Source organism: Spea bombifrons, chromosome 5, assembly GCF_027358695.1.
Source record: "Spea bombifrons isolate aSpeBom1 chromosome 5, aSpeBom1.2.pri, whole genome shotgun sequence".
Lineage (NCBI taxonomy): Eukaryota > Metazoa > Chordata > Amphibia > Anura > Pelobatidae > Spea > Spea bombifrons.
In genome coordinates, this window is record NC_071091.1 from 65,610,415 (window position 1) to 65,623,702 (window position 13,288).

The 13,288-nt window shown below is 37.2% G+C and overlaps 1 protein-coding gene across 2 annotated transcripts in view; it reads right to left on the reverse strand.

The window, feature by feature from the left end:
- The window catches only part of EXOC2 (exocyst complex component 2), an 83,423-nt gene that overhangs the window by 17,635 nt on the left and 52,500 nt on the right, over positions 1-13,288 (reverse strand). For both annotated transcript variants that reach the window (XM_053466090.1, XM_053466091.1), the window contains exons 12-15: positions 9,162-9,287; positions 8,591-8,715; positions 1,266-1,334; positions 564-721 (exon numbers count right to left, since the gene is read on the reverse strand). In XM_053466090.1, the coding sequence (XP_053322065.1) occupies positions 564-721; positions 1,266-1,334; positions 8,591-8,715; positions 9,162-9,287 (478 nt within the window). The remainder of the gene's footprint in view (positions 1-563; positions 722-1,265; positions 1,335-8,590; positions 8,716-9,161; positions 9,288-13,288) is intronic.

Sequence of the window (13,288 nt, forward strand, 5' to 3'; positions counted from 1 at the left end):
AACATATAGCTTACAATCTAGAGAATGTATATGTGTAGCATTCATCTAAAGATGTGGCTGCTTCTACCTCCCCATTAAGTTCTTGCATTTTGGTGGAAGCTGATTTGTTTTTGTTGCCTAAGGGTAAAGGGAGGACATGATGCCAATGGGATTGGAAATTACCGTACATCATATGCTACATCTAACACAGTTCTTGATAGGGCATGCAGTCCCTCACTTTTAAAAACAGTTACACTGACTAGAAAGGAATATGTACAAACTATAGGTAGTTTTAATATTATTAAATGTATTAATACTGATTTTTTGAATGTGGCGGCTCCCCTTTAATGTTTAGAAATTCTATTGTTTAGCACAAGGCAGTAAAAAGCATGGTTTAGGGCTTTTGATGGATGCTCCCCATGGCAGAAGAAGGTAAGAGTATTCTGAAGCTCCACATGCTTAACAGCTGGCTTGTTGCACTAAAAATAAAACTGTTATGGAGTACATACTACAATAAAAAACTAGTTATGCACTGACATTTATACAAATAGTGCATCATTGAAAGTGATGATCTCCCAACTCACCGAACAGTTTGGATAACTTGTGTTATCCAGGAGCCAGATAGGTCACTCTTCAAGTCCCACCCTCCATAATATCTACGTTCTTCTTCCCCAAGGCTAGACGGAAGCAAAGCCCCACGGATGAGCTTTACTAGTGTCTGCATCACTTCTTGTATCATTTTCTGCAACACAGAAACCAAACAACAGTTTTTAAACAATAATCATATCACCATACAATAAGCCAGCTGGCATATTAGCAGTTCTGAATCAAAGGATATATCCGCTGACATGGCAAATGAATGCCAATACTCCCAAAATGACAATACATTACAAGCAATGTTGGTGCAACTCTGATGCTACTAAAAATTGCAACCTAAACAGTTAATGTTAAATTTTTTCAAAAAGTGAAGCATTGCATAGCCACGACAAACAATAAGTTAGTGCCCAAGGCACACAATTTAACAAGCATACATAAGTAAAGATGTGGTCAAGAGCAATGCAGGAAAGTTTATCCAACCGGTACGGAAATTATGAATTTTGTAATAGGCTTTACAAAAGGTATTCTGCAACATGCTCTAAAAGAAAGCACGATATTGGCTAAATCTTCTGGTATGTTTGTCTAAGTTAAAGGGACAGTCAAGCCATCATATGCACTTTTCTGCCACTGATTGGCTGCTTGAGCAATCCTCCTCCGTGGTATGGCAAAAATGATCAAACACAGCTCACCTTGAAGTCATTCTGTCGTTGTCTTGCATTTTTCTTGGATTTTTCCATTTGGCCGGACTTTTCTGCAGTCTACATCCAAATTACAAAGGCAAAGTATTTAGCGTGTGTTGTAAACAGCTCATATTCTAAATCAAGCCAGTTAAAAATAATCAGTAGAATACGTCACAATCCAGTTCCATACAATGGCAAGTATTTTGGCCAATTAATGTAAGCCTGTCCATTCCAAACCATGGCCTGTTTGCCTCTTGATTCTGCCCCATTTTTATTTGTACATGCATGTTTTAAGGTTGACTGCGGCAGTCTCTGTTCCTGACGACATCTGGGTTGTAAATTTTACACCAAATATTTCTTTTATTTATATAGTGCTGTAGTACTTTACACTCCATAGTACTCTATGAAGGGGAAAATAAAGGACATAACATAACATAACATAACAATTTGGACTTAGAGAAACAAAAGGTTAGGAGGGTCTTGCTCGAAGAACTTACAATCTAGAAATGCATAATTTTTTTTAATCATTATCCTTTAACTCTGTCAGGAACAAATGGTGACATGATGCTCTACAGACGTCGGAGTTGATTCAATTACACTAAAAGCTGTGAAGATGATAGTTCTCAATTCTACAGACAGACCTCTTGCTCTCTGACACCATTTTCCAGGGAAGTTATGTATAAGCCTTATATTCTGAATATCATTAAGATCCTTAGGAATGGAAAACATCACAATATAAATATAGACTATCTAAAAAAAATATTTAGCATGGTAGCAGCCTTGGCGTTAGTCTACCTTAAAACAATATAGTTACAGCACATGAACCTATGAATATTGCAGTTTAGGTTTCTGCTATGAGCTTTCCAACATTCTTTAAACTCAATTATTAATTCTATTGCTTAACATAGTTCACTGCTTTTGATAATAAAAAGACTCTCTCTGAAGAAATTCTTTTCTAAATTACTTAGTGGTTACCTGCAGAACTTACCCTATTTACCCCAATAATAGATCTTTGTTTGGTCTAGCTATATAGCCATGCTATGACAAGCAGCCATTTTAAAAAAAATTTATTGTCACCAAGACATTTTTTATGTTAAAATATACTAGGGTGACAAAAGCACCATAACCGTCTCTGAAGGTCAGTATCATTGATGTATCAAAACTTTAGAATGTACAAAACAAAAAAAAGGTAAATGTCCGGAACAAAATCAGAGGTACCAATATTCTGCACCAGTCCAGATGTACGGTATCCGTGTGAGAGCTTTCTCCTTACATATAAGCTAGAGAAGGAACAGAAAGGTCCACATAATAAACATTTCAGCCCCAAAATTACAATATTCCAAATTACCATCCAGGACACAAAACCCAGGTACTAATCAAACCAGGAAAATGGAAAAAATCTAAAATCCACAAACGTAAGTGTATGGCTCAGTGTCTGTTATATAATTTAACAGTTGATGGAATGATGGAATTACTGCAAGTTTCCGATTTCTAGCAATTAAGGTTTAAACAGAAATGAAAATATGCATGCTGAGTATGAGCATGAAATCTTACATTATTAGGAAATAGTGCCATTTTGGGATTAAGCTGCACTGGAGGTTAAAACAAGGCATTTAACAAATTAATCACTTGGACCCATAAAAGATTCTTGCATTTTCCATCACATATGGGGTCAGAGTATCTCCCAAACTACAGCTCTTGTGGGGTGTTTCTGGTTTGCAGTGGTCAGTACCTATCAAGTTTCTCAAGGAAGAAAAAGCGGTGAACCAGCGACAGAGTCATGGATGGCCAAGGCTCATTGATGCACAAGGGGGCGAAGGCTGGCCAATGTGGAAAAAGTTAATGCTGGTTCTGATAGAACGGTGTCAGAACACACAGTGCATCGCAGTTTGTTGTGTATGGGGCTGTATAGCTGCGGACCAGTCAGGATGCCTATGCTGACCGCTGTCCACTGCCGAAAGCACCTGCAATGGGCACATGAGCATAAGAACTGGACCACAGAGCAATGAAAGAAGGTGGCCTAGTCTGATGAATCACGTTTTCTTTTATAACACATGGAAGGCTGCGTGTGTGTTGCTTACCTGGAAAACACATGGCACCAGGATGCACTATGGGAAGAAGGCAAGCTGGCGAGGGCAGCTGGGAAACCCTGGGTCCTGCCTTTCATGTAGATTCTACTTTGACACATACCATATAACTAAGCATTGTTGCACACAATGTACACCCTTTTGTAGACACAGTATTCCCCTGAGATTGGCCTTTTTCAGCAGGATAATGCACCCTGCCACAAAGCAAAACTGGTTCAGGAATGGTTTGATGAACACAAGTTCAAGGTGTTGACTTGTCCTCCAAATTCCCCAGATCTCAATCCAATCCATCATCTGTGGGATGTGCTGAACAAACAAGTTCGATTCATGGAGGCCCCACCTCGCAACTTACAGGACTTAAAGGATCTGCTGCTAATGTCTTGGTAAACAGGGAAAAGAAGAAATGTCGGTGCGCTAAGCTAGTCACAGGCTCAAATAATACAAATGTATAATACGAGGCCTACCAAACAGGTGTAAGCATGCTGCAAAAACAGTGTATTGGCTGTACAATGTATACAAAAAACAAAAACCGTCTGCGCTTCTTACCCTAATAAAGTTGGCAACAAATATATAAACATAATATAAATGAGAGGTTTTGGTTATATGAATTGGCCAAAGCGTAATTAAGCTCACCCGCCACGTCAAGGCACACTCTCAATAGGGTGAGAAACTGCTTTGTGTGCCCACTATGTAGGAGGTGAGAGTAGGTTCTCACCCTATGGAGAGTGTGCCTTGACGTGGTGGGTGAGCTTAATTACGCTTTGGCCAATTCATATAACCAAAACCTCTCATTTATATTATGTTTATATATTTGCTGCCAACTTTATTAGCGTAAGAAGCGCAGACAGTTTTTGTTTTTTGTATACATTGTACAGCCAATACACTGTTTTTGCAGCATGCTTACACCTGTTTGGTAGGCCTCGTATTACACATTTGTATTATTTGAGCCTGTGACTAGCTTAGCGCACCGACATTTTTTCTTTTCCCTGTTTGCACATATTTGAGGTTGTTGGCTCCTCATCAGTCTGGTTGCAGCTTGCTGTCCAGGGGTTAATGGGGAGGAGGTTTAATTGCACCTCCCCCAACACATTAATAAGGTTTTGGTAGCAGTATAAACTGCTTTGTGTGCCCACTATGTAGGAGGTGAGAGTAGGTTCTCACCCTATTGAGAGTGTGCCTTGACGTGGCGGGTGAGCTTAATTATGTTTTGGCCAATTCATATAACCAAAACCTCTCATTTATATTATGTTTATATATTTGTTGCCAACTTTATTAGGGTAAGAAGCGCACAGTTTTTGTTTTTTGTAGTTAATGTCTTGGTGCCAGATACCACAGCACATCTTCAGAGTTCTAGTGGAGTCCACGCCTGAACGGGTCAGGGCTGTTTTGGCAGCAAAAAGGGGGACCTACATGATATTGGGTAGGTGGTCAAATGGTTATGGCTGATCGGTGTATTTATGGATATGTTTTATGCTTTGTCAAGGTGGAACAGTTTATGTACTACGTCTCCTGAAAATACAGGAAACTTTAAACTCATCATATATGTACAACATCAAATATTAACTTTATTTCAGCTCTTTACATGTAGTAAAATTACAGTAAAATGGTGATGTGATAAAAACCTAAATATCTCTCATTTTCATTGAAAAGTACCATTCTTTATTCAGAAGATATACTTTATGTACTTACTGACACCCTGTGGACAGCCTGTGCATGTTATAACTATTTTTATCTGAATAAAAGAGGATAACCAGAAAAACTGCAATGGTACCAAACTAAGATTCACGAGAGGAGGAAGGGAAACTTTGCATTTGTGCTTTCTTCAGTACTTGTTAGTAGGACAAAAGAATAAAAAAGTTAGATTTTTTATAATTTTGCATACTCCTGTTAGCCAACCAATACATTGTAATGAACGGTTCCTCAGTACGGACGTCTAAGATAAATTATTGATTTCAATTTTCCTGCAATATGGATTTCAGTCTTAAAAGCCTCAGCCAGGCAGCAGATTTGGGTATTTGTGCTTCCAATTACCACCCTTGATTTGTCACTGGAAAAAAGCTAGATAGACTACGTGCCAGTGCATGAAAGCAAATGGAACTTATGCACAAAATATGTGTTTGTCATAGAAAAGGAAGGTCATTATTAAAATTTCTTGGATATTGCTACTTGGGAAGCTGAAAGTCTCCATTAACTGCTCCTTAATAATATTGTGTTTGTATTCATTTTGGTTACAAGTCTCGATATACACTGCTGATCAAATGTTTGGGGTCACGGAGCTGTTTTCATAGAAAACAAGGAAATGTCTAGCTGTGCTAACATAATACAAAAGAGTTTTCTAATGATCAATGAGGTAAGCTTTTTTCCCCAGTATCAAGTATGTACCCCTTTTTTTTAGGACCCTTGAAAAAGGAGTAAATTGTGCATATTATACTTGAGATTCTACGCTAAGTAATTTTGATCATCAAGTCCTTAATTTATTAAAGGAACAGCTAAATGTGTGAAAATCTAACTGTCCGTTTAAGTTTTAACCCCTTTGTGACCAATGATGTACCAGGTACTTCATGAAACGATGCTCCTACATGACCAGTAATTGTAGGATCATCGCTGTTGCTGCCTGATGCATGACCGGTTAAATTTATTGAAGCTGAACTTTTTTATTTAGACTTATCTAGATTTATACTAGCTGTTTCATTCATAAAAAATCATATATGAATATGATTTTAAAAAAGACCTACTTTTCCTGCAAAAAAAATCATTTGCATAGGTGCACTAAATGAGACATAATAAAAACATGAAAATTACTCTAGTCCTGTAGCGTAAAGAAAAGCTGTGGTTCTTATGGGGTTAAACCTGGTTATGCCGCAATAACTGTAAGCACTTTAACAATAACTAATTTCAATTGTCCAGGCATAGGCGGATGAGTAAATACCTGCTTTAAAGGTTGGTTTCTAAACCTTTAGGAAGCCAACAGACTTTATGAATCAAGGCTAAATTCATCAAGTAACGCGAAAGTTTCTCTCACATGCAAAAGCACTCTTATTTGTCATCAGGCCAACTGATCTACTTTTTGACTTCATGATTTAAAGGAATCTGACTCATTTTCGGACCAAAAAAAGGCAAAGTTACACACAGTATCTACCTATATATGCAAGTTATTTGCAGGTTGGATTTGTATGGCATCCACTAATATACAGATATTTTTTTAGAAATTAAAGCTAACTCAAATATTTCACACGGAAACCACTGCTACAAACATTTGGATTTGAAATGTCTGTGCACAGGAAAAAAATTAGTTATACATACATATGTGTATACGTATTCTGTAGCAATACAATTCAAAATGATCGGATGGTTCCTAGAGGATTATTTATTATATAGTGCTTTGCTCACCAGATTAGCCATTATCAGAAAAAACAAAACAAAAAAAAAAAAGCTTAAATGTATTTATTGATACACTTCTTCCATCATAGCCACTCTAATTTCCCAATACTAGGGAAAACATTATAAAAGCAGCGCATTTGAAAAAGTAAACAAATATAAGAGAAAGACTTATAATGAATGTAGCAAACAACGAGATGTGCGTAAGCCCACACTGAGAGTAGATCACTGGCTCATCTGCACAAGTTGAACGGAAAAGACTCATCTATGTAGAGGAAAGTTGACACTGTCTGGCTGCCTAGAACTATACAAAGAAGCCCTTTCACGAGCCTAGCAATTCAACTACATTGCAGGAACATGAAAAAAAAAAGAACATAAGGAAATATAAAGACCATACACACTTTATCCAAACAACAGATTTACCCAAACACTAAATAAAACTTAAAAATGGTACCTGTTAAGATTGTATGTGGGAAGATTACTTTTTCAATAATATACATCTAGATGGTGGTGTTTAGTTGAGTTTTATTCACTTTTTTCCCCTGAATGTTTACTCACATAAAAGGAACTTTCTTGATACAATGGTAAGAACATATCAGTGACTGCTTTGGGTCACATGACCACAAGTCAGGAGTGTTTCTGGCCATAATTATGAATTTTGTCTGATGGAAAAATACCTTCTGGGAAGAGTGTGGTTATTTAACAGTAGGTTCTAATACTGCATTAGATTAGAAAAGAGTCACATTCAGAAGAATAGTTGGAACAGTATCATTTAAGAGGACTATTTTATTTAAAGAGATGGTTTAATGCTCTAGACCGCGTCATCAAAGAATGCATATTAACTTATTATGTGATATTGGTACTTTCAAAGGCACTCTTTAAAAGGTTAAAATGAAATAAAAGCACTAACCTAAGGGAAAAGTTGCATCTCACAGTTTTCTCTGGGGTCCTACCATGCAACCAATCAGTGGTAGGAAGCACTCCCAAGGATGAGAGCGTTTTCCTGGCTTGTGAACAGGGGTCTCATTAGACCCCTCTCCCTCTGTTCAGCAAGTTAGCGCTGCAGCTGACTGCCAATAAGCATGCCACAATGCTAGGAGATGTATTCAGCTGAACATATCTCCTGCATGGGAAACAGTAAGGGGAGGGGGTAAATGCATTCACAAGGGGGCAAAACCAGCATGTTTCATATACTGAAGTCATTTGCATTCCCTTCATCTACTCTTACCAAGGCCTGAATTTGTCTTCCAACAGGGGGAAGGACCATCTTGACAAAAATGATGCATTACTCATGCAAGTCCATAGAACACATAAGGTGGGTGTTTCATCTATAAACACCATAACATTAGCATATTTATTATACTGAGCTGTAAAATGCAAGAACAGGAAAGGCGACAGATGAAATGTGAATGAAATCACTGGATATGACTGTATGCAGAGTGTGTGGTGGCTGGTTTTCATCAACAGCTCCTAGAGAATGTGATTTTTGTAAAGGTGTATCTTAAGAGTGTATAGACAAGGTAAGTCTTGTCATAATAAAATCAACCAGTAAAGACTTCCAGTCCCTGGTATGGGCTCCAGTATACATAAAAAAGTGGTTTCACTGATGCAGGTTTCCTTATGTTACCAATGACTCAAGTACCAAGCGCTATATATATATATATATATATATATATATATATATATATATCCTCGTAATGCTTTGCGGGTTTATGATGAACTACGTGTAACAAAATAATTGATTTAATTCTCTTTTTCAGATAGATGTAGAACTTTGCAGTGTTACCCGCCTTAACAAAAACAAGCAGGGACACACACTAGCAAACATGTGGCACAACGATGCTGTAAAGTGAGATTGGCAAACTATACCTCGCTGAAAATGCTTCCATTCACATACGAAATCCACAGCTTCCAGAAATTAGGGAGCTGGCCAACCACCACTTTTGTCAGCTTTTCAACGAACGCCACTTGATGCGGAGATTTCGATCTCCATGCTGAAAAATAAGAAAGATATATCTGATAAGTAACGGTTCCTGTCTAAATGACTGCATATTTGCATGTCTGCCAGTGTATATATCAAAATGAATAGTAGGTATTAACCACTCCACAGGTTTTACAGATCTTAGGTCATCGCTCTTCTGTTTTCAATTAACCATTTCCCAGCTCCACACACTGTAACAGATATCTAAATGCTGATGTGATTGTGAGTAAATAATACATTTATTATTGGGCAATAATAGATTAAAATGAACTTTCAGATTGCAAGAGTATACTTCAAAACATTGACGTTAAATACTGGAAGCAGTGGCTATCTCCCAAGCAAAATAAATTGTAATTGCATATAAACAACATGGGTGTTTTTTTTTTTTTTTTTATTATTATTATTATGCATTTCCTTAAAATCTGTAGTTTGAACATGATTGGATACATGAATTCTTACTATCATTCCTCCCAGACTGGAAGCTGCTTCCTCTCTGTAGGGATGCCGTCTGGCTAAGTCTTCCAATTGGTGATGGACGTCCATCGTTATCCATGTCAAGAAACGGGCTCTGAAGCATTGGATTACCTTTATGGAAAGAAAGGTAAATTCATGTTTAAATTATCATATTAGTTCCAGAAGCATTATTTTCATTTTGAGTAAATAGAAAAAAGTAAATGCTACAAACAATAAAAAGGAGTGTAGAGCTAGCCCTCAAGGGACACAAAAAGACCACAAATTTTGGATATCCCAACTTGAAGGCATTTCAATAAAAACTAAACCACGTTTTTAGGCAATGGTACCAAGAATTCCTCATCTGTTTGCGCACACCTCTGCTCTAAAATCATAGGTAGAGGATGTGGAATAATAACAATAATATTTGATGGCCTCCAGAGCGTGTCCCTAAGTATTCCAAAATTGGAGAAATAAATGTAATTATATTATTTGAAGAGACTCGGGAATGCTGGAATTTATTACGTACTTTACATCTAGCATAAAACCTTAATAACTAAATAAATGTTCTCAGTAGTGAACCTACATATCCCATTGGTGACACATGTTGCGGGTATCCACCATACTTTTACACAATGTTTCTTTCATTATCTGTAACATTCTCAAAGTGACAACCAACAGACTCATTCAAGCCCTTCTATAGCCTTCTAGAAATGACTTGTATGGTTTAATTCCAGTCTCAACTAATACACATACCACAGAATATATACAAAAATCAAGCTTTAACCTCCATGTGTGTGTCTTTTCTGGATCCTTATCTCAGTCCCATTTTGGCTCCAAAATGACACACACATTTTTAATCTCGGGTGATTCTAGGGTTACTGGTCACCCAATGCCTCCTGTCCCCACTGTAAATAACACATGAACACTTACAATGAGAATAACACACCTTTCACACACACTAACACTAACCATACACTACCACACACACACACACTTTTTTCACCATACCGTAAACATATTCCCTAATGCCATACTGTAACACGCCCTGCTACTACCATGGGTATTGTATCAGCACTAGTATTGCATCCAAATTAGACTAAATGGAAACTTCACAATTAAGTTTCTTCACAGTTACAAAACATTACTGTCCTATAAGTCTGATTTTTTTTTTTTAGCGCTCCGACATTGAGCTTATCCATGCACGACTGGTCTGCTCTCTGTTCTGTGACCATTTATCTTCATTTACTTTTTTTTTTTTTTTTTTGCATTCATCTTAACATTTGTTTATTATTTAAATTTGGGACTTTTCAGACTTCTGTCTAAAAACTTACAATTGGTTCTTTAACTTACTAAAACACAATATTTTTTCTTATTAATTTACCATATTACCTATACCAGACCAGGCCACAGCATTGATTGCATTATACAAGAATATCCTTGCCATTCTTAAATATAGTAAAAAAAATTCAACCGGTAACAATGGAATATACCGCAAACATTAATACCACCAGTAAAATGTATTTTAATACAGAATCACATGTACAGTTTAGTGCTATTGTGTATTACACAAATAATGACAACTTTCTTGCAAATACTGTGCAAAACAAATTACCCTAGTTCTAAAAAGCAGACTACTGGGAGACACTTTGCATTAGGAAGTTTGCAGTTGTCAAACGAAATTGGAAGACAGCTCCTTTACATTATGGGGTTTATTGGTTTCCGGAAGAGAGGTTAACTAGAACTAATTTCTTAATTGGTTGTCTAGTGATTTGAGTAAGTCAAACAGGGCATTAGGGAACTGATACATCACTTATTCCCCCCAGGACTCATCAAACATCTGGAATGAATTAATGTCATTGGGTAGAGTGTTACTTTCCAAATGGCCAGTAGAGGGTGCTAGAATACAAGCAATGAGCACTAATTTACTATAAAAAAAAAATATCTACTCCCATAATATCATATTAGACATAATCCCAAAACAATCCCATGACGGCTTCCACTTATTCTATGTACAACCAAGCTTTGGGCCATTTATTTTTTGAAGGAATACCAATATCCATTGACCTAACTAGTCAAAAAAAAAAAAAGTACATACACGTTTAAGGCAAGACACCAAACCAGCAGTATATTGTTAGGGACTTTAACTATGGAATATTATGCAACCCCTTTGCTACGGTATCTGTGTGCTCACAGATGAGACACCAGGTGAAGATGTGTATTCTCTTCATGAAACTGTGTGTCATACTGTGCTTTCCCATAACCCACAGTAGTGTGAGGGAATTGTGATACTTTGCCTCAGGACTTTGTAAGGTCTGTCTGACTTCCTTACCACCCTTAAACACCTTTGAACATTTTTTCCTGTGCACAGCATGTCATTGTCCTGTGCTGCAGCTTGACCACCCACTGATGCTTGTTCACCAAACATACAGTACTTGGAAATGTGCGGATAAAGCCATGGTATAGGATTCCTCTTTTTTTTTTATAGAAGGAATCATTTGCACAAACACATTTTGCTCTTCCGAGATGAGAGAATCGGGCAGCATAGCAAAATTGTCTAAAATTAAACTTGTGTCAACAGACTAAATGTTATTTCATTTTCCCTTGGGCGTAGAAACTCTGGTCCTATCAGACTATGCAAAAAAGGACTTTAGCATTCAAAGAATTAGTTTAAAACATCAGGTCACAATTGTTGGTAGAGTGAAAAATGTTCATTCCTTCACACAGAAACGTTAGTGAATGCCTAAATTTAGCCTACTACTGAACTGGGTGGTAATGGGGCCAAAGGACGGTTGTTATTACAATCACTACGATAAATAGCACATTGCAAATACACAAAAATACAATTAATTTTCTAAGGTACTGCACATATATTTATTTTTTCATTACAAAATGAATTCACAATTCATAGATACGATTATTTTATTAATCCAATGTCATATCTGCAGTTTTGAGTATAAGAGCAGTTTGCTTTGCTCTAGTACTATGTAGTCATAATACATATTCTTGAAATGTTTGTAATAGAACAAATAGCAAATAATATTCTTTGTGCCCCATCTACAGGGATACGCTAAACATCAGCAGTCATTGCCCCTGTGGCACATTCGCCAATTTCAATGTATACCCATTTTTGTACTCCATCGGTCAAGCGGACTAACGACGGCAAGCTGGTAATGGTGGACATATACAATGTGATGTTGTATCTCCTACTGATTGACTTTGAGTGTCCGGGGTTTTGGACACAGTTTCCCCCTTGGGACGTTATTTAGGAGACAACCATTGAAAGAGTTTATACCTTACCAAGAGAAACCTGTATTTTTTCTGTGGACACGTTAAGCTATTCATTATTATGTATGTTAAGGCAAAGTACATTAATTGTCTACAGACTGCCTGCTCTATGAATGCAAATAATAAAGGGGTGGCATATAAATCTATTTTAGCACAACAAAGAAATGAAATTAAGAAAAATAAGCATAAAATATGCTTAAGACTTGACAATTCTGTTCTACACAGGCCTGGTCTGGCCATCCAACCAAATACCTGGTGGACCATTGCCCGGTGAGACCTTTCATGTGTCCCCCTTGCTTCTTGTGCAGCTAATCACGCCATTTAGTGAGCTGTCACCTAAAGGATGCACGCAGCCACATGCTGCAAAAGTGTAAGAGTGATGCATGTAGCAGAATGTATCCTTCAGGTGACCCCACACGTTTCATTTATTGGCCGATGGCCAAGCTGTGTTATTGCTACTATGCTGATAAGGCTGCCGCTTCAAACAGTTGTAACATAATCACTTTTTTATATTAAGAAGCAGTCTTTACCCTCATTTTATCCACGTCTACCCGTGTCTCCAAATACAGAAGTAGACATTCCACTAAAACCTATATGTGGCCTGAAACAATGTGTTTAAAACAAAAGTACCGTTTTCTAGCTCTGTATTTCAAAAACAATAAGAACCCTCACAATTAAACTAGAAACCCCAGCATTAGTATTCTACACAATTACATTTTCATTTGTATCAACCTATTAAAAGTAAGAGTAACTAGCAATGTCGGAAGAATATTGCTTACTAAACACCGGGGATGTGGTTTAGACATGAAATGGCTCCCAGCTGGAAGAAGTCTTTTACCAGATGTACA